The sequence below is a fragment of the Pelmatolapia mariae genome, linkage group LG10_11 (assembly GCF_036321145.2).
Source record: "Pelmatolapia mariae isolate MD_Pm_ZW linkage group LG10_11, Pm_UMD_F_2, whole genome shotgun sequence".
Lineage (NCBI taxonomy): Eukaryota > Metazoa > Chordata > Actinopteri > Cichliformes > Cichlidae > Pelmatolapia > Pelmatolapia mariae.
The window spans coordinates 23,180,134-23,202,209 of NC_086236.1; the positions used below are offsets into that span (position 1 = coordinate 23,180,134).

A 22,076-nucleotide genomic window follows, 5' to 3' on the forward strand; every position below is an offset into this window, starting at 1 on the left:
ACGCAGTAGAAAGTGGATGATAGGATAATGCTTCTTATTTTAATGAAAACGTACAAATTGTCTAATTATCCACCCAAGGTCCACGTGGGTAACGTCACTGCCTTGGGTCCATAATAATGAATGCTGGAATAATGAAATGGCTAAAGTGCAGTAAAAATAACTTTAGTACTGATAGTAACTTACATCGTGTTTATGAAAGACTTAATGCAAGAACAATAGAAATAGTCACATTTGTTTGACTATACTGCTACTTTATATTGAATGAGATGAAGCTGATAATTTCAAATGCAAAATGGATTTTAGACAAGAAGTCTACTGTATGCAGGTAGGTTTAATAAGAAGGGAGAAGCTGCATCTGCATGGAAATACACCAAAATTAAATGTGCTCAAATTGTTCAACAATTCTGCATAATTACAGACAATTCATTCAATGAGTAATAAACTGGGAATTTTCTAATCTTGATGAAGTGGAACATGTAGTTCGGATAAGATTAACATAAAACTTGCACCTTTATTTTACTGGAAAGTTTTGTGTGTATATGATAACAGTATCCTGGTGATTGATGTGCTGTTGATTTTTCAGTCTGTTTATTTTTAAGGGTTCATAAAGCAGTTTAATATGAAGACACTTTATTGAAAAAAAAAATTCCACAAGAAATGTGACAGACTGACAGGGTGTATTGTGCCTTTCACCCAATGACAGCTGGGATGTGCCTGATTTAGACTTCTGCAGGAAATCCAAGTTGTACCTTCTACTGCAACCGAAACCCGTCTTAAATCTACACTGTAACCTTCCATGTCATTCAGTTGTTGCAGTGTGCATCGACCTGAAGTGTAGCTATATTTCTTGAGAGGTGCAGGTCAGGTTGCGGTGTAGGGTTAAGAAGGCTTTCCGGTTACGTTACGATTTCCCACAGAAATCTAAATCAGGCTCCAGCGCCCCTGTGCCCTTGAATAAGATAAGCAGAAAAAAGTCGATGACAGATGGCTGCATAAAGAAATAAAGGGTTGACTGCAGATCTCTACACTGTTTAGAATGAAATGTTTGTGTGCATGGAGCGGCTAAACAGAAGGAAGATATTTCCTTCTGATGATCTGACTGGATCCTAATCTAACTGTGCATTTGTGGAGATGCTAGTTTATATAATCTCTGCCAGCTGAAAAAAAACCCAAAACAAAATGTCTGGTCACATTTTAAAACTGCACTTAACTTTTGACAAATTTCACTCAAAGGATGTCACGTTGACACATTTATATACAGCATGACTGTACAGATGGATACGTGGTTAATAGCACGGATAGATGGATGACTGTACAAGTATTAATCAAGTTCTATACAGAGTTTATTTGAAAAACCATGTACCCTCTGCAACAGAGGGTAGAGGAAGGAGACCAAACACATTTGATAATAAAAACAAAACAATACAAATGACACAGAGGAAGTTCTCTACTTTACATATTTCTCCATAAATTTCTTGTGAAATTCAGAGCGCAGTGTGTCATTGACAAAGCGTTTCTCCTTCCGTGCCTCGTCCACTCCTTTGGCACAATTCTTGAACACTACGTCATCATCCCACCTTGAATAATATTAGGAAATGAAATCAAGATTAGATTTAAGAGGTCTTTTTCCCCAAATACAAACCTCATCCTGTGTTTTTACTGTGTGTGACTGTGTGTATAAGTGAGACATACCTTCTCTTGACTCTGAATGAATTCTGGTTCTGGTTCTGGTTCTGTTGCTGCTGTCCAGCCAAATTAATCAGTGGATTGCCGCTCAAGATATTTTCCATTCGAATTCTCTCCTCCTCTGCCTTTTGCTCTCGCTCCTAAGATGGAAAAAATCATATTTTACTAAATATAAAGCAGTAACATTTCTTATGTTCAAATGTAACGTCTTATTTCAGTTAGTGCAAACAGAACAGCCTAAAACAAAGTTACTTTGCGTTCTTGCTCTTCAGCACGCTCTTTTTTAATCTTCTCCAATTCAGCCAAAAGAGCTGCAGTGTCATCATCATCACTATCTTCATCAGAGTCCTCGTCCTCATCATCCTAATAAAATAAAAATAATTATTAAGGGAGATTAATCAGTACTAATCACCACTCAAGTTAAGTGCCCAAAATGTCTTGCATTGCAGACACTCACATCAGTGAGAGGATCATCAGCATCAAGGTTAGCAGCTGGAATCTGATCCAGTCTTGGCCTCTTTGAAGATGATGAAGAAGAAGATGATGATGTGGTGTGCTCTGGAAAAAATAAGACCAACATAATGCTATATGTGAGAAAATAAATATAATCTAAAATATATTTTACATAAACAGGAAGTCTAATTTCTGCAGAAAGACCAACCTCTTGGTCCCCTCTCTCTGGTTTTTTCACGTACTGCTACACGCTCCCTCTCCTCCAGCTCTCTGCGAAAGTCACGGGCACGGACCTCCTCAGGGGCATCCTGGGTAGGCTGCCTGCAGAAGGGAGAACATTTGCAGATCAATGAACTCTAATGTTCATCCAGAATGCTTTCTGGAACACTTTCACCACTCTCACAGTGAGCAGACAGATGATGCAGTAGGAACTGATCCGAAAGCATCTTTCCTTCTAGCTAACCAGCCATCAGATCAGGCAATGATGAAACTCCATTCATATTTGATCTTCTGACCTGTACTTGATCTTTGTGTGACCTGGAAGATCTCGACTGGAGTACTGCTTGGAGAGAGCACTCAAATCACCTTCTCCTTTACCCCTCCCTCCTCTTGCTGGCTCAAATGTTGGTCTTGCAGCTGTAGTCATCTTTGATAACTCTGCAATTGGACACAGGGGACATTAAAACTATCAAACAGATGGAAAAGCTGCAAGCAGTAAAAGCAAGAAAGTCACGGTGTCCATTATCAAATTGCAGTTCCCTACAACACAACCGGCGTTTACTCCACTTATGTGTTTTATAGAAAGTCAGAAGGCTCATCTTTTCAGTTTTTAGACAAGCTGGTACAACAATACCCTTTCCCAAATATCAACCATCCATTCATTAAACCTCAGTGGTGATCAAACTGCTTATAGTTTGCATGTGTTTCCATGTTAGCAACGTAAATAACAGTTGAGAGGCATTTCGATCACAAGTTACGTAATCTTCCTAATAAATATCATTTGTTCACATGCTAAAACTCCAGGTCAATCAATTAAACCTATAATTAACAATTATAACAACATTTTAAACACTTCTTTGTAGGATAAATATCAGCTGCCAACAGGCAAGTAAATGAAAAGAACAAATTAGCCTGCTGGCTAGCTGCTAAAGCTAAAACGCTGCTTTCTATAAAAGCCGATGAGGTTGAAAACGACAGTAATTCGAGCCTTCGGTAACACGGATAATGTTTCAGAGAAGTGATATTACAGCCAAAAATAAAGGAAATTAAAAAAAATCCATTAAGCAGTATTAAAAAATTAGGTTTAAAGCAACAACACTTACAAAGCCGCTACCACACGACGAAAGGAACACCGATACAACAATCAACGTCACTTCCTGGAAAAAAGATGTGTTCAGAAACACTCAGAGAAAATAGCGTGCAAAATATGAGACATTTTAAACTTCTTACATCTCAACACAGCGTTGACACGACTAGGGTGTACGGGTATAACTTAACAAATATGCTACAGCCTCTCTAAATTTTATTTTGGAAACCACCACTTCCAAAAGACTGATAGACTAAACTGACTACAGGGGCATCAGCGGAGGAGTGACCTGTGCGTTGTGTTACAGTGAAGGAGTTAAGGGAGGATGCTGTTAAGTGCAGGTCTCAAACAGATGCGTAGAAGGTGCATTCAAAGCACAACCTCCCTGTAATGGTATCACAAACAACTCTCACACAGTACATTCAGTAGTTTTGTAGTAGTGTTGCTACACTCACCAAAATTCCTACTGCTATTCTTATTATGAGTAGTAATATACCTTAGTTGTGTTGAAAAAGACACACAGTTTTAACGTTGGCCCCTTTATGTGTGTGACATGCATTTTAATGACACAAAAAAATGTACACTCCTTCATTACTAATTGTACACATCATTCACCACTTCGATGGTTTCTCTTTTATCTCGATACTGTTCTGTGAGAGAACCAGGAAAAGAAGTGGTTCTACTGGATTCCACTTAACGTTCAAATATTTTCTGTCTAAGCAGCAATACTTTTATTTGTATTTGTATTGTATCTTTATTTTGAACATGTTTAAATAGACAAACAAGCAAATCAAAAGGAAAAGGAAAACAAAACAATAATAATTATAAATAACTTACATGTTCAAAAAGGAGTAGGAAAAAGCACAAGCTTATTTAATCCCACCACCTTTCCACAATTTAGTAACTATAGTCAACACTTTTTCTTCCTGTTCATGCCCTACCCATCATAAATTCTTCCTTACAATTTGTTACATGTATTTGCTTTTATAACCTGAGTAACACGTCAAAAGATATACAAATTTACAGATATATATACTTATACTTGTGCACCCACACACACACATCCCTATGGTGAAACTTTACAAACTGAAGTATAGAAACTGGGAGAAAACTGGAAAAATAAAAAAGAATGACAGTTATAAAAAAAAGTTAAACATTTTCATGGCATCTTTACAGGTTTTGAGTTAGCCTCAGTGAAAGAAAGCGAATACCCTTACTTTTAAAAACCTGAAAAGTAAATGGACCAGTTCTTATATACTGGTTTTCTACTCTACCTGAGCACTCAAAGGACTTTATACAATAAGTTTATTCACACATAAAGTGCATCCTGTCTAACACTCACACTCCAATGAACACACTGGAAATAACTCAGGGTTCAGTTCTTGCCCAAGGATGCTTTCGGCATGCAAACTGGAACAGCCAGCAATTCAACCACCAACCTGCTGTATACCCTATGAGCCACAGCCATAACAAGAACTAAAAACCGCATTAATCTCTTTTGCACACAGAGTCCCCCGTACACCCACAGACCAAAATGTGAATATTTCAGTTTATTAAAATGTAAAGTAAACATCGAGTAATGAGGTTAAGCTTTTCTCTGTGCCCTTTTATTTTCACTGGAGAGAATGGGCATTTTGGTTCAAGGATTTTCAATGTAAATATTATTAAAAAGGTCTGATGAGACAGTAGATTAAATTCTAACAACTCTGAGATCTGGTCCCGCTTGATTCCTAGAATCCTACCAACTGGAACAGTATGCTTGTGAAAGAAAGTCTTTGTTGTGGGTGAAACAATACTACAAGCTTTTTATATTTGAAAAAAAAAAACTTTTGTGGTTAATGATATGCAGGTTTCAGTTGTCTACTTTTTTTCAAAGGCTATTGTTCAGTGATGGGCAATTAATTTTCCCATGGGACCACATGAGAAACTGGGACTGTTGTGGAGGGTCTCACCAATAAGTGTATAAAGAGAGTTCAGTTTAATCCCCTGCTATAGCCATTAGTAGGAAAGAAAACAGCATCAAGCACTAACCTGCAGGGTTCATTTAAATACCTTTAAGCTGTCAGGCAGGTTATAAAAGCCTATTTTTAATTTGCTTCTTAGCAAAGACTGAAAATCTCACTAGAAAACATATCTGGAATGTGACTTCTCACACTCACAGAAAAATCGAAACCACAAAACAGTGCTGCCCCTCTTATCACCCAGCCTATCCAGGTGCGGCACTTCAAAACTAACAGGGGAGGGGGGTGGGGGCGGGATCTGAAACTGCAGGGGGTGGGGGCTCTGGTGAAGGTATTTCTGCCATCTTATTTGCGTGTCACAGAGACCCGGAGGAGGACCGGCACTGATCTGCTCTGACACAAACAGGTGAGAACACAATACGGCACAAAAATGGACTTCACACCCCTGTTCGTGGCCTGTGTGAGGAAGGCCTCATTACCAAATCTGAATTGCTTTCCTTTTCTATGAATAATGAATTTGACCTGCTTAATTGGGGCTGGCACATCTCCAGAAAGATTCATCACAAGAGATTAAAGCACTAAGCACAGGTCAAAATGTTAACAGGCGCTTGAAGAGAATACAGAACAGATGCGCAATATGACAAGACGCAGAGAGACTGGGGAGAGGATAGAGCACGAGGGACATTTGTTAATAGTGTTTACAAGCAGATTAGATTTTTGTGGAATGTCTTCTGGTATGCTCAAATGGTTTTATTCAGATAATAATAACTGTCCACATGTGTTAATAACAAAGAGTAAATGCTTCAATATCACTTTATCATGGTGGATGAGTTTTTTGTGTATAGGAATACAGCTTTACAGGTTGCGAAAGGGGGTGAGTTGGGAATGAGTGTAGAGTATGACAGATAAAACGTACAGGCTGTGCATTAGAAAAACTGCTAGAAAAGCATTTTAAGTTTTTCATCAAATATTTCCTCAGGTTGAACATCTGAGAAAACATCAGCAGCATGTCAAAAGGTGAGTATTTGATAAGATTAAACATGGAAGAAAAAATATTTCTTGGTATGCAGTACTGATAAAAGTGTGTGTGTGTATTGTAGATATTAACAGAAGTCAGGTGCTTCAAAACATCAGGGTGCGGTCTACATTAAAAAAGGACGGCAGCTGGATCCAAAGATCAAATGATGCCAAGAAAGAACAAGACACAGCAGGGTACTCACAGTGATTAAGATGCAACTTCAAAAATTGAGTTTTAAAATTTTGTTTTTTTAATTGAAAGGGATAATTGAAGCTGTCCTGTCTCAGTGTTGTGCTGCTGCACAGTCACAGCAACCTCTTCTGTGTTGCAGAACGAACACAGATGTGGAACCTAAACCTATTCCAGCTAGGAGTTCACAAGTCCGGTTGGCAGCCAGGAGATTTGAGTGAGTGCTGCAAAAATTATTTTAAAAAAGAAAAAACACTTTTGAATGTAAACGTTGCTCAGGCACACCTGATTTAACTGACAAATCCACAGAAATGGTAAAACAAACAAACAAACAAAAAAAATTTCATTTCTAAGGTTTCAGGCATCCGCACATATGAAAAATAATAGTCTAGTCCTTACCAGGGCTTGGTAAATATCACTTCAGATGAACTTTAAAACTTCACATATTACAATATGTTGGTTTTTTTAAAGACAAAAACAAAGCAAAAATGCAGAAGTAGTGTGTGAAGAACTAAGTACAGCCTTACCACCAAATTCGCCCTAAGGTGCTTAGAGAAATCAAATCAGAGTCTATAGGCCTCGGTTAGCATGCAAAATGTTAAAATTCGTGACAGTGCAACCAGGAAAAGACTGAACAACCAAAGTGGAGATGTCTGACCATAGTGTGTAGTTTCATGTTTGGTAAAAAAAAAAACCCAAAACAAACAAACAACAACAAAAAATGCACAAACATTTTATAGCAACTCTTAGGCATGGTGGTGGAGGGGTGATGATTTGGGCTGGTTTTGCAGCCACAGGAAGTTTTCTTGATAGTTTTCTTGAATTCTTGATATCACTGACTTGACCATGATGAACTCCTCTGTATACCAAAGTATTCTAGAGTCAAATGTGAGGGCATCTGTCTGACAGCTACAGCTTGTCCAAAACTGGTTCTTTCAACGGGACAATGAACCCAATCACATCAGCAACTCTATAACAGAATGGCTGAAAAAGAAAAGAAGCAACACGTTAAAGAAAAGTGGACCAAAATTCCTCCGCAATGATGTGGCACATTGATAAAGTCATACAGGAAGCTATTCAAGTTATTGTTGCTAAAGGTGGTTCTACCAGCTACTCAGTCACTGGTTGTTCTTTTCACACACTCCTTCTGCATTTTGGCTTAGTTTGTTTTTTTAAACTGTGTAATACGTCACGCATTGTTGTTCATCTGAGGTTGTATTTCAGAAACTTTAAGAGCATGGTTTACTTTCAATATGCCCTCATATGTAAACCTCAGAACTGACAGAGGCCATACATTTTTACCATGACTGTATATCTATTTTTTTTTTAAAGAAAAATAATGTAAAACTTAAATATTAGACCCATGTGTATGGCACCACACAGTGTGGTGGCAGTTCTGCAAGTTAAACTCAAATTGTCCTTCGACTGTGCTGTGTCATTGAATCATAACTAAAAATATTCCAGGCTTCAGGCACAAATCACCATCTGTGATATTAACATACAGTACAAAAACATTAACTTAGCCCAGGGCATCTGTACTGCATCCATAAAGCTCTAAAGTACACTGCGGTGTGACCTACACTTAAGCTGGTTGATCAAACGTTAATCTTACTGGGGTGCTTCCCTGTAGGACACACATGCATATTTTTTCCTTGAATACTGTAGCAAAAGCTTTCTAGGGAACACCTTAACATATGAGATTGTTAATTATATGGTATGCGACAAATGTTTTACTAGCTTTGTTAAAAAAAGTGGTTAATGTTAATATTAATACCCCTGTGCATTAAAATTATGATTTTGATATAGGCATCTAATAATTATAGTCATATACAGAGTTATTTTATACAGGTAATAGAACAGAAAGATGTTCTTCTGCTTGGTTGCACAATATTTCTACTAAATAAAGGATACGTCAGCCTTAGCTGCCTGACTATTGTTGGCAAATGTATCAATTGCACTGACATTACATCACTCAGCCTGAACATGTACATAACACAGACACACACACTCAGCCACGGCTACAGCAAAATTTTGTAAATTATTAAGGTTATGGACAAATTTTTGCTTCAAACATATCTAAAAATATCTTTATTCTAGATGTCTGACTTTTCCCCCTGAGATCATGTAGGGTTCATTCTTCCAGGTGAACAGAAAGAAGCAAATTATTTAAAAAGGTCTTGGGTTTACTTTTATATCAGTTTCTGTGTTCACAATTATTCAGGATACTTGTGTTCACGGGCCACTTTATTAAGTACACCTTGCTTGTACTGGGTTGAACCCCTTTTCCTCCAGAACTGCCTTAATTATTCATACCATAGATTCAACAACATGCTGGAAACCTTCCTGAGATTCTGATCTACATTAACATGATAACACAGTGCTGCCATGTGACTGGCTGACTCCATATATGCATTAATGAGAAGCTAAACAGGCGTACCTAACAAAGAGGCCGGTGGATGTAAGTAAAGGAACAATAGAGTCACATGTACAATTTTAAACTATTTAGGGGAAAAAAGACAACAACAGTTTCTTAGATGGAACCAAAAATTGACATATTTTCTTTGACCTCCAAAGAAAACCATGACAACAGCAGTAGGTTTATCATATTCTACAGCTGCATCATCTGTTGATGACACATTCTTCAATAAATGGTTCCAACTTCCACTCAAAATCAGTCTGGTAGTTAAGAGGCTTGATTGTGCTTCAGAGACATCTTGCACAGCATAAAGTGTAGTTATCAGACGTCTACAACAAGATAACATATGAAAATGTGCCCAAGCTTTAAATCCATTCTTTTATCCGTTCCAGTGTGTTTGAGATAATCGAGTGAATTTGTCACATTACTTACATACATAAAACAAATGACAGAGTGAAGCACCGGTGTTATATCTGTGCAGAACTGCTCGGGCAACTCACAGCCTCCCCTCCCTCACTTACTGTCAGAGACCACTAAACTGAAATCATGCCCCTTACCAATGATGGTTAGCTTCGCTAGCTGACTGGCCAGCAATACCAAAAAAAAAGATGGCACTGAATATCTACAAATGTCCTTTTGCTCACAATCCCCTAGGCTGAAGCAACTTGTGAGTGCTTTGCAAGTGTTTTTCTTTTATGGGTCACTTAATTTAAATGGCTTGCCATCCAATAACTCACAAGAAGATGGAAGCATTTATGAAGAGAAATTACAGATTTTTGTTAAGCAGAAATATTTCCTCTATTTTTCTTTTATTATCCTTTTGAAAATCATGTTCACCTTGGGACTCCCAACCCATTGAAAACCACAGTTGTGCAGCATTCAAACATTATTACCCGATAACTAAATCTGAGCTCATTGTTGAGTAGTAATTAATAACAATGCAAGCCTTCCTCAAACAGGGCTCTCTGCAGGGAGGCAGCAGGAGGTGGTTCACTATATTAAAAACGGGACTGTAATTAATTCAGTATTTTGAAAGACAGAACGAGCCTGTGCTCATTTCTGCTTTGCTCAATTATGCAGTCAATCGCACTTTCATTTTCATAGCGATGAATTAGGAAGACGGCCCAGCATCTGTGAGGTCTCCTACAGTGTGCACTCCCGGCACTGGTGTTGACAAGGAGGGTGCAGCTATCTGGCCAATGTGGTGGGCTGATATCATGTGTCCGTCACTGATGGTGAAGTGGTTCAGTGGGTAGATCCCAGATTTCCTAAAGCCTTCCTTCACAATTCTCACACCTTCCTCCTCCTTTGCTACCTGATATGTTTCTTTGAAAACCCCTGAGAACTCCTTTTTGCTAACTGCAAAGTGGGTGTCAGTAGTGTAGCCGTCGCCTAGGAATGAAGCAAAGTGCTGCTTGAGGACCACAAAGAGACCGTCATTGAGTGGCTGGAGGATGTGGGAGCAATGAGGTGGGAGGCACAGAAGAATGACATCCTCCTTACGAGCTGTTTCCACCACCTCCAGGTTCACGGGTGACTTGTGGCCATCGAAAATCAGCAGCAGTGGACGCTCCTTTGGTGCGTGCACGAGAAAATGTTTGAGGAACCATTTCTTAAAGAGGTCTGAATTGATACATCCCGAGTCTGACCACCCGTATAGGGCATTTGGTGGTCCTTGTGTCTTGTAGCATACTCCCCCTGGATAGGCCTTTGAGTAGATTATAAACGGGGGGATGTCCTCTCCAACCGCATTAAAGCAAGCCAGGACGGAGACATGGTCCCTGGAGCCTGGCGCTGGCTTGTAGCCTAGACCGACAGATTTGGGGAGAGTCACCCTCTTCCTACTCAGCTGAAAGTCTGTGTCATTGCAGTTGAAAATTTGGTGAGGCTTGTCTCTGAGCTCATGAGCATCTACAACAGTCCTCAGGAGGTGAAAAAACTGATCTACTGCTTCCTTTCTCACTGACACAGTCCTCCCACGGACAACATTGTCTGCTGGCTGAATAGTGATGTTTTTCTCTTGTCGTTTTCTAAAATTGAGCCACCATGTCTGGCCCAGTTTGGAAAATGCCACCCTCCGGTGTTGCCGCTTATAAATTGACGATGCGAAGGACACCAGCTGCTGCTTTGTAAGTGGGAATCCATGCCTGGACATGTATAAGGAGAACTCGACCAACAACTCCTCATCAGCAGATGTTATAAGCTGAGCCGGGCCGCTACGGCTCCCAGGGGTCACCCGTCCACTGACTCTGTCCCCCAGTGAAGATTTAGGGACTCCAAACTCCTTGGCGGCTTGTCTCACTGTGCACCTGCCTGACTTGACCTCTATCAGTGCACGCTCCATGGCATCCTCTGTCCACCTCTTCTTTTTCTTCCTCCCAATTTTGTCAAGGTGATTTCTCGATGGCATTTTTTCCCCCTAAGGCAACACAAGAAAATACTGAGATGAACCATACAAGTAAAAATCCAACAGCCACAAAGTGGCCTGGCTAAGCACCAAACAGAATCACAAATCACATTGACATTGGTATAAGCTTACTAATTAAACACATTTTTACTTTACCAGAAATAATTGCTTTGTACTTTGTGTAGTTGGAGTTTATTGCAGTCCTTCAGCACTCATGACAACCAGATATAAAAGGCTCGAGTTTGTTAGTCACCTATAAAGCTGACTATATTAAACAGGTAAAGCATTTTTAGATCTCTAAGCTCACTTCAATAAGAATAAAAGATCTCGCTGTTTTTGTTGTTTTTTTTGCTTAAAAGGGGCCCAAAGCGATGTTTCGAGCCTGCACTAATGTATTGAAATAACAAGGAACAGAATGCCATTTAAGATTTTATTTTGTTTAACCGGGCCTTAAATAAAATTTATGCTATATTTTGTTTTGAAAAACACTGTATTAGTGTTAAGTAACCTGATAGGCTTATGTCAAGTTTGTTTCAAAACCTGGTGGAATGCATCGGGAAGTAACATTTTTGGAGGCACCTCATTTAGCTCTAAAAATGATACAGCAGGCCACATGAATTTTCTATTAACTACTATTATGTCTTTTATTAAAAGTAAAAGTCGTAAAATACTAAGCGACTTACTCGTCTCGGACCGTGCTGGTATTATTTTTGATGTAAAACAGCAGACATATCCTCCTGTGTCGGTTATGCGCCGCCGCTTAACCCAGCGTTCCTACTTGTAAACTGCAGTTTCGTAAGGACTGTGGTGCTATTTTGAGACGTTACTACATTTGAAAACAGCCCACCTGGGTAGTGTTGATTCCACAGTGGCCACTGATATGTCTGCTAGTTACAGAGAATTAAAATAATGCTGCTACATTTGACTATCGCCGTTAACTTCTCCGCTTAGCAATATGCTACTACTTTACGAAGCCGGGGAAAAGCGGAACAAGACCGGAAGTATTTCCACGACGCCTTCAAAATAGAAGTATCAAGAAAATAAGAGCCCAAGTCTATGGAGACGCTGACCACTGACCAAATCAATAAACTGCACTACAGTGCCCATGTAATGATAATCAGCTAGCCAGCAATGTTGTGAAAAAAACAGTATTTTTCTCCCTTCCTGATTTATTTATTTTCTTTTTTGTACATATTTGTCACACTTACATGTTTCAGAACAACAAACACATTTTCATATTAGACAAGAATAACCTGAGTAAATACTACAACAGTTTTTAAATGATCCTTTCCTTTATTAAGGGGAAAAAATGTCCAACACTACCTGGTCTTATGTGAAAAGTAATTGCCCTCTCGTTGTGCCACCCCTGGCAGCAGGAACTGAAGGGTTTGTGATACTGGAGTTCTTTTAATTTAGCCATACTGAAGGGCTGAACAGTCTAATAGAGAACATGCCAAAATATCTCAACTGGATTTAAGTCTAGGCCACTTTGTCTAGGCCACTTTAAAACCTTTCCTATCTATCTATCTATCTATCTATCTATCTATCTATCTATCTATCTATCTATCTATCTATCTATCTATCTATCTATCTATCTATCTATCTATCTATCTATCTATCTATCTATCTATCTATCTATCTATCTATCTATCTATCTATCTATCTATCTATCTATCTATCTATCTATCTATCTATCCTTCCTCAAAATGTTCTTACCAAAACTAACCCAGCAAACACTGTTATGTTGTCCTTATTTGGATGTTCCAAAATTAAAAGCTGTGCTGATGTCTTAGCCATCTGCTGTACCTTTCGCCCTTTCGGCCTTTTACGCATCTGTTCCCTGGGTCTGATGGTTCAAAGTCCATAAACATTTTCTATCAAGTCAGATTTTTTTTTTAACAGAAATAATAGAAATGCACTAAAAAGATAATAGACAAATGTGTGTATATTCGCTGTTTTAGATGACAGCAATTGACACAAGTCATAAACCTTCTGAATTAATAGTTCAGTTCACACACTCATGAATGACAAACACCACATGTTTTGCTGTCACTTGTTAAGCTGCGAAGGGACCATTACCTCACAGTTTGTTGTGTATACAGCATATTCTTCTGTATCAAGAGGCTTTGCTCCTGCGGGAAAAGTTAGATTTTAGTTTGTGTGTCTCTCATTTATTACCAGCCTCAGCCACCACTTCACTGCAACGTGTCTGGTGATATTTACACCATTAATAAACATTGTGTTGACATTTAAGGCCTTATTTGTTAGCTTTGTTTCATCAATCACTGACTTCACATGCTCAGGATGCTCATCCTTCAATGCAGGTTGCACTCTTCATACAAATTTTTTTTAATGTAAGTTATGGATGAACGTTGTTTATATAAGAGATTCTGAAACTCCCAGAATACTGCTGACGCTGTATTCATTAAGCAAGCACTATATGTGATAGCTAATGATGTACATTTATATTATTGCTCACTAGAGACATCAGTAACTACTCTAATGTGGAGCATTTGGCTTAGACTTTATTTCTGAGCCAACATAGTTAGAAGGTGATGAAAACTCTTATTGGTTCTGAAGAAGCAATTAAGAAAATATAAGGCTATAAAGGGGTTTTCTCTTCTTATTCGTACCTTGTAGAGCAATAGATCCTCCACCAAGTTCTCCTCTTCAAAAGGCAGAGGTCATTTCATCTGAAGGGTATGTTGGTGCTGAATGTAAATTAAACTGTGCAAAACCTGAGCAAATATTTACTGCTTCTCTGCAAATCTGCATATTTCAAGCTTAATCTCAGTTAAATCTGAACATTTAAACCAAATACTCAGTGCTTTGTTTGTCTGTTTTAGGAATTCAGCTAATCAGGCAAGAGCTGAAAATATTTCAGCTCCGAAAGACACTCGGCCTGAAGGCTCAACAGTGAAGATAAAGTTAGTATACGAGACTGTAACTGGAAGTGTTAAATTTAAAGATGCTGAGTGTTTGTTATTTTGCTTACAAATCTCATTTTTTTGGGAAGAAGTAACACTCTCTTTTACAGGCCTCAACCCCCCACAAAAGCACCTATTCAAAATTTTAATGCACAGCCAGAAAAGACATTTACTGAAGCGACTGCAGAAAACACGGAACAACATGCTGATGCACCAGCTGACACCTGTCACAATGAGAAAAATCCCCCTGCAGAAATCTCTGCTGTGGAAGGCACAGTGAGAGAGAGTAGCGAGAGTAAAAGCACTGCTGGAATCTCCGGAGAATCTGTAATCAAAAGAGAACCGCCGAATACAACTAATTTAGAGCATGCAGGAGTAAACATGTATGGACCACCTGCTTTGGCAACATCAGGAAAAGAAGCTTCTCTCCAAGGCGGTGTGGAAACACCCGCTGTAAGTGATGCAACACCAGAAGAAGAAACTGCTCTACAAAACAGCACCATATCAGTCACCGACACTCTGCCTGCACCATCTAGTCAATCCGATGCTGACACTGCCAAGGGTGTGGAGTTTAAAGTCGAGTCTGCACCACCCTCTGAGCCGGTTTTTAAGAGCGGAACTGAAGAGGCGGTTGAGCGCGAAGATGAAGGCACTGTTGTTGAACAAAGTTTTGATCCAACACCTAAGACAGCAGCAGACTGTGACAAAGAGTTGAACATTGAAGATGCCCTTGACCAAGTAGCTGCTTCAGATGCAGAAGGTGTTTTGGATAACACAGAGCACGCAGCTATTAGACTGACTGATGCTTTAGATGTGGAGACGGCCAAGGCTGAAGCTGTTCCTAAACCTGTGGAAGATCCAAGACAACCCCACTCTGAGGACTTCAAACCAAACCAAAAGTGTGATGATAGCCATATGTGAGTGTTTTTATTTAAAAAAAAAATAAAGGAACAGTAGAGTATTCAGTGTTGTTCGCATATTTTTATTTGAGCACTAAAATCATTCTCATTGTTTGTGACTATTTCTTTTAGTTCTGATGTGTCTCAAAAGCCTGCAGAGGACGTAAACTCAACAAAAACTCCGAATAAGCCCATGTAAGTTTCTCACTGTTACTATACATAGTTATACAACACTCAAAAAATATCTATCCCTAAAATGTTGACATTAAGTAATTTGATTACATGTAAATTTTCCAAGTGGTTTAGTTACATACATTAAATGTAAAACGGTAATTTAATGGACTCTGGTCATGATTGTTATACATTTGGCATATCTTCCTTAATTGATGAAATATTTGAATAAATTCACTTTTGATTTCATATATTTCAGTTACATTTATTCAAAATTATTGCTTTGTGTTTATGAGAGCCAAGAATGTTTTTTTGAGTGTACATAAGTGTAAAAATTAATAAGGTTCATAACCTTTGCTTTGTTTTTTAACCATCTGCTTCAGTCATGGCAAATCTCCTTGTTACTTCTGCAACCAAATCATTAATGGAAATGTCAAGATCATATTCAGTGAGCCTTCGATGAACTGCCACCCAGACTGTTTAAAGGTTTGTTATGTCTTCTTTTGTAAAAAATGCTGTATATCTGTGCTTTTATGATATCCTTTCACTATCTCTTTTGTACATGAAATTAACACTGAGTATGCTTTTGCAGTGCGGGGTTTGTGCTAGGGCCCTTGGAGATATGCTGACCCCCATGTTCTTGAAGGACCAAGTGATCCAGTGTGGAGTGTGTTTTTCAGAAGCGGTTAAGAAATGATGCCTATTTGGGACAAATATGTTTCCAGAAAATAGTCCAAGCATACCTTGATGAATGTGCTGTCCATTATTTCCCATAACTTCCCTATCCACTTCTTCTTTCTTTCTTTTTTTTGTAACAACTGTATCCAGTAAAAGGGCAGTATATTGTTATGATTAATGATTCTGCAATGAAAAGGATAAATGAAAAATACAGCAAAAAAACAAAAAACAAAAAACAAATACCGGCAATGCAACTGTATATAGCTAAAATAAAATTCCACGCATCAGATTTAAATGTTTTAATGAGCCTTAATTTCAAATAAGCACACACAAGTCTAAGTAGCAGGGCTACACGCTAAACACCTGGAGACAAGTTACTGAAGCATCAACCCCTCTGCAACCTAAAACAGCTTATATTGGGCTGAACACCTTTTTATCCCACCTACCATGGTAGCATTTAAATGAAAGAGAAAAAAAGAGACTGTATAAGTATGACTAAAAAGCACGTTTATTGTAAGTGAAAGCTCAATGGGAAAATTTGGTTCGTTCAGCCTCACTTGTTTTAGTTCATGCAGTTTTGAAGGCTGATAATAGAGAAGCCACAAAATCATACTGAGAGCCAATTTGGGTGTCAGTAACCACTGAATACTGTGCATGCAGTTATGACTTGCGAGGCAAGCTGTCATTGCTCTTAATTATTCATGAAACATCATAAATCACAATGAGCACCAACAAAGCCTCACACAAAGGATAAAGTGAGAGATACAACCAGCAATGGGAAAATGAACAACAAAGCTAAGAGAATCATCTTGAAAGGAGGATCTGATGCGCAGGCCAGAGCTCATTGCTGGAGGTAAATTATCTTCATCTCTCTGTCTGTTGTTCATACATAATAGTGATGAGAAACTATTTCTGTTATTGGAAAGGTTTAAAGAATAGCAGGCAATCCAGGTTTGGAGGTTGCCATTTCCCAGAGGATGAATGTAGGCTGACTGTCCATCTCGTAGTCGGATAATGGGGTTAACAGAGAAAACTGAGGCGCTGCACTTAGCGAATGCCTTTTCTGCCCAGGAACCGCAGAACTGCGTAGTTGTAGGTGGTGGCAACCAGATACAGGAACTAGAGTGAGTGAAAGAATTAATGAAATGAAAAAAATAATCAGCTTCTACACATATGCTAGTACTGTAAGCAATTTTTTTGCAAGCAGACAATGAATATTCATTTGTCTCCAAGAGGAGAAGTGATCAGTATAATGCTTTAATCATCCAAGATAGAAAGCAAACTTTAATAGTCATCTCTGACTGTGTGTAGTCACGAACATAGTTTTGGTTTAGAGAAATCCACACGTTGAAAATTAATTTATTTCTCCTCAATACAAACAAGGTGACTGGAATTTTTGTGTGTGAAGATCACAGCATTGAAAACTGACATTGACAATGTGTCGCCGTTCCTCCAAATAATTCACATACTTTGCTGTGTACAATGTTAATCAGAAGCAGTTCCACTCACAACACATATGTATTCAAAATGATACTTTAAACAGTAAAAGAAGCACTGTTTCTGGAAACTCATTTTCAAGTGCCTAGATTGAGAAAAAACGTTTATCGGATGTACCGGTGATGGTGTTTTTCCTGCTTCATCATAACATTATATAATATGATAAATATAGATAATATGATATTACATATATATCATATGTATGTCCAGGATCAACACTAAAACTGGCCAATCATGCTGTTGTGATGTCACAGCATTGCAATTTGGGGGGGGAAATAAGAAAAAGATGCCCTTGTTCAAATATGACCCTAATGGTAAGCATTTCAACGGTTTTCTTTATTAATTAATGCAATAAAATATATATATTATGAAGATAGGCTTGCTGCCAGCCAGAATTAGGTTACTTGCATTGGTTTGGTAATGATAGTTTTTAAAGCAATAGCTAACTTCCTGACCTGTGCTATCTGAATTCTCAGAAAATATTGTTGGTCACTGGCAATATTAATCCTTGACAAGCATTATTATGATGATGTAGGAAAAACACCAACACCGCAGAGTGGTTTCATTTTAAAATTTAAATTTGATTCAGCTGTTTAAATGGAGTTAGCTTAAATGTCCTAGAAATAATGCAAAAAATAGCTCACCAGTGCTAACAGAGTGATCCCAGCACCGGCAAATGCAGCTATGTACAAGTCATATGTGACATAGAACTGGAAGACATAATAAAAAAAGGTTAGCTTGAGACACATGCAGGGCGTTTAATCAAACTCTTGTGTGTTACTGTGAGCTCTCTCATATGCACGTTGTCCTGCTAATAATTCAAAACAGATTTTATGTTGATTTTGACCAGTGATTTTAATGTGATGATGCCAAAATGTTATATTAAACTGTATAAAGACTCTACTCACTTCACTAGTTTTGCAGATTGCTGCTAAGGTTGTCCCACAAGACTTGCCTGGCATTGCATTCCAAGGAAGCAGACCTTAAATGGAGACATAACATAAGTGAGATACCTCATACTATGGCTGAATTATGATGAGATTTGATGATCCGTGTATGCTCTGGCTTGCCCAAAGCATGTCAGGGAAACTGTAGTAAAGAAATGACCATAAAGGTGTAGTTCTCTTCATTATTTCCTAACTAATATAGCCATCAGTCTTGCAGCCACTACACGGTGATTAATTGCTTTCAAGGGCGTATTAACATTCCCATCAGGGGGACCATGTGGTCAGTAGTTACACGAGCAACGCACCATACTGCCTGGCGTCCATGCAGATCCAGCCATGCTGATTAATGCTGGGGGTTGTTTCAGACAGGATGTTGACGGTGTGGCAGGTCTGCTCCATATTGAACAAGAAGAAGACTGGGATAGCACTGAAGGCAAACACCGCCAGCCAGATGAAGGCCAAGATGTACGTCACTATGATGAACTGTTGTAGCAAAAAAGTGCAGCACACAAGGTCACAGAATCGCAACACAGATGCTAATAGATACTTTCCGCGTGATAAATGTGGTGTCATTAAATCTGTAATGAACCATAATTCATGTGGAAATTGCAGAAACAAAGAGCATTTATTAGACTCAAAACAAGCCAGAATTCAGCATCTCAACAATGTTGACACGTCACATTTACCCTCCCTCTTCATTTCCTCCCTCCCTCCTCCCCCACCCATGTGCTCACCGTCAGGCTGAGGCAGCGGCCGCACTGGGTACTCCTGAATTCGCCGAAGGTCTGTTTGACAGCACTTGTTGTGTAGAAGCCCTCAGCCAGTAGCAGGATACCATACAGGAAGAAAAATGAAGCCAGACCATAGATCACGTACTGGAAGTATTTGATACTGGAACAGTCACAGAGAGAAGTCAGTCAATCAGTTAAAACAAAGCAATGACAGAGACTTAAAAAAAAAGCCACAACTGAGAGAAGTTATTGAAACATCACTCACAAAGAGGCCATGACCACATAGTCCTGAACGTTGCGGGCAAAGTAAGTCTCAACGAGGACTTCGGTTTGGGTCAGCGCTTCGTGCCCGCAGCCACAAAATAATGCCATGCCAGCATAGCACAGCAAGGTGGCCACCAGAGATGGGTAGGGCACTGCCCCAATGCACCGGATACAGCAATCATAGCAACCTGAGGGGGCATAATATATCAGCACACAGGCGGCACACACCGCACATATAACCACACAGCACATCTATGCCACAGTGGGGGACTCTTTCACCCAGTGGGGGAGCTATGAAAAAGGCCTCGCTTTGTCTGCAAATCCATGAGCATACACCAAAACCCCACCAACAGGCAAGAAAGCAACAGAAAAAGACCAAGAAAAAAAAGAAGATAAATTAGACAGCAGTGACAAACAAGAGTTCAAGCAGCGACTCCCAATAAAGCGTCCAAACAAAAGCAGCCAACACTGAGTTTATAGCAATCTCAAGCACTTCTTCCAGAGTAAGCTGAGCTGTTGAAGCAGGTAGCAAACATCCAAAGTGTTAATAAATGCATTGCCAGAAATGGGATAGAGGAAAGCACCTAAGGCTTTGCAAAGCCAAGGCTGCCTGACCGGAAACATTTGCTGCTTCTGATGCTGTACTCCGCTATAAGAAAGATTCCAGTGCCAACAAGTGTTGTACAGAGCTCTCTACAAGGTATTGCTACTGTAAAATAAGCCTCTCAGCGCTGACTTCATCCAGTATGTGAAAGCTCAAATGCTTGTGCCAACACCTCACAGCTCTGCTCTTACTAAATCTGGTCCAGCCCTCTTTGTCCAGTGGTCACAGGCGTCACCAGGCGATTGAGGGATGGTGGTGAAACGCTGGCTTCAGGGGGCCCAAAGAAAGAGCATCTCTTTGTGGCAGCAGATACAATATCCATTGTATCTGCCATGATTGGGAAGGAACAAAGGCCAATGATGTCAAACAAAGACCATGGTGCCACAATACACACACATACTACACTAACGTAATGGCGGAGGGGTCACCGGGACCGTCTCTCCACCACTGCCAATGTCACTACTCAGGGCCTCCCTCCACAGCTGGCTGAGACTGGTACCATGGCACCGAGTGTCAATGCCGGTGGGGGCCGGGTTCAAGTGTTCAAAGAGTGGGTGGAAGCATTATGAAGGAGAGGGGCAATTTGAATATCTTCACAACAACAACAACAACAACAATAGCAAGCCCAACTCAAAATTAGTTAGGCCCAAACATCCCCAAACGTGTCTATTTCTGCATTCATCTTTTGCAAGATCTCTTGGTTTTTAGTTGGAAGGAAGAGAAACTGTGAGTTAAACAAACTGTTACTAAAATATAAATAGTAACAGCAGGAAGACTGTTAGTCCCAAAAATGATAGCGCCTACGGACGCCCACGCTTAATCTGTGCCCGGCTGCAGCAGTAGTTGTATTGATAGAGTGATAAACGCCACAAAAGCCTCAATTTGAATTTCAGTGCAAAGTGTATCAGTGCATTTGCAGCAGATGTCAGGTAATTACTGAAATCTCCAAAGCTGTTTAAAAAAAACCCCAAACAAACATGCAGAATTTCACTCAGAGGCTATTTGCAAGTGAGAACATGTTTAGCAGAAGTTGTTTGCGTCCACAATCCTCTTGGAAGTGTGACAAAATATGCCCGTGACACATGTGGGAGTATTTGACCTCTTTCACATGAGTGACCTGGCATGGCCTTGGCATGATGAGAGTTGCTGCCCAGCTCTGTCATGCCACTCTGATTCCACTCTAGTTTACTGCTGAAAGAGATTAGAGCAGGTGACAAGAAGGTAAATAATCCTGGCTCCATGCACGTGTTTTTCTTTTTGGTCTTTTGAAATCACCATCATATGTTAACCTGCATCGTGTGTTAGAATCAAGGGGCAAAAAGGGAATTAGTGGTAAATCAAAAAATGGGTCTAGAAATGCTTTTGATGAATTAAAACAGAGGATTAATTTGCAGCAATTCTTCCCTCAGACTTGATATCACAGGACATCAAAGGCAGCATTAGTACTGGTTATTGAAATAGACTTTTTTTTTTTTTTTTATAAATCCCATAAATAACAAATGATAAGAACCATTAGAAATTCTGTGCACTCACCCATGTCCGGAAAGAAGTGTCAGGTTATTGAAGTTTTGCTGGGTGGCTTTGTGACTGTGATATGAGGATATGAGAAGTTATTCGCCGCCACCCCTATATGAATCTAACTCGCGCTTTTGTCTCATCAACAATAGATAGACCACATCTCCCCGAGTCACATCTTAAAGCCACAAAGACCCATTTCAGCTGCCAGTCATTATTTAAGGAGCCACGGGGAACAGAGAGTGGGCCAAATATTCTAACACGAACTTTCATCTTGGTATCTTCTTCCTTTTACAGCATTTTCATTTCTTTTCTTTCCCTGATTCTATCATAACATATGTGGGTAATTTAATAAACATGCCAGCTTTTACATGCACACTTTACACTTTTAAGCATTCAGTAAAATA

The 22,076-nt window shown here is 39.4% G+C and overlaps 3 protein-coding genes across 5 annotated transcripts; all 3 read right to left on the bottom strand.

Annotated features, from left to right (window-relative positions):
• Positions 1-1,325: 1,325 nt before the first annotated feature.
• cwc15 (CWC15 spliceosome associated protein homolog) lies at positions 1,326-3,515 on the bottom strand. Its single transcript, XM_063485792.1, has 7 exons — positions 3,462-3,515; positions 2,655-2,796; positions 2,348-2,460; positions 2,144-2,244; positions 1,939-2,049; positions 1,693-1,826; positions 1,326-1,577 (listed from the first exon to the last, which is right to left on the bottom strand). The coding sequence occupies exons 2-7, from the start codon at positions 2,783-2,785 to the stop codon at positions 1,448-1,450; spliced, it is 720 nt and encodes a 239-aa protein (XP_063341862.1). The 5' UTR covers positions 2,786-2,796; positions 3,462-3,515; the 3' UTR covers positions 1,326-1,447.
• A 2,209-nt stretch (positions 3,516-5,724) lies between these two features.
• si:rp71-1d10.8 (uncharacterized) lies at positions 5,725-12,414 on the bottom strand. 2 transcript variants are annotated; one of them, XM_063488084.1, is made up of 2 exons: positions 12,284-12,414; positions 5,725-11,448 (listed from the first exon to the last, which is right to left on the bottom strand). In XM_063488084.1, exon 2 carries the CDS (start codon positions 11,437-11,439, stop codon positions 10,141-10,143), a length of 1,299 nt encoding a protein of 432 aa, XP_063344154.1. In that variant the 5' UTR covers positions 11,440-11,448; positions 12,284-12,414; the 3' UTR covers positions 5,725-10,140. The 2 variants fall into 2 exon arrangements, with proteins under 2 accessions (XP_063344154.1, XP_063344153.1); XM_063488083.1 differs by having other exon boundaries at positions 12,120-12,414.
• Positions 12,415-16,395: 3,981 nt separating this feature from the next.
• Positions 16,396-21,814, bottom strand: plp1b (proteolipid protein 1b). Of its 2 annotated transcripts, none has more exons than XM_063487446.1 (7): positions 21,688-21,814; positions 19,552-19,738; positions 19,290-19,446; positions 18,861-19,038; positions 18,517-18,590; positions 18,253-18,318; positions 16,396-17,230 (listed from the first exon to the last, which is right to left on the bottom strand). In XM_063487446.1, the coding sequence occupies exons 1-7, from the start codon at positions 21,689-21,691 to the stop codon at positions 17,159-17,161; spliced, it is 738 nt and encodes a 245-aa protein (XP_063343516.1). In that variant the 5' UTR covers positions 21,692-21,814; the 3' UTR covers positions 16,396-17,158. The 2 variants fall into 2 exon arrangements, with proteins under 2 accessions (XP_063343516.1, XP_063343514.1); XM_063487444.1 differs by lacking the exon at positions 21,688-21,814 and adding an exon at positions 20,135-20,360.
• Between the last annotated feature and the right edge of the window lie 262 nt (positions 21,815-22,076).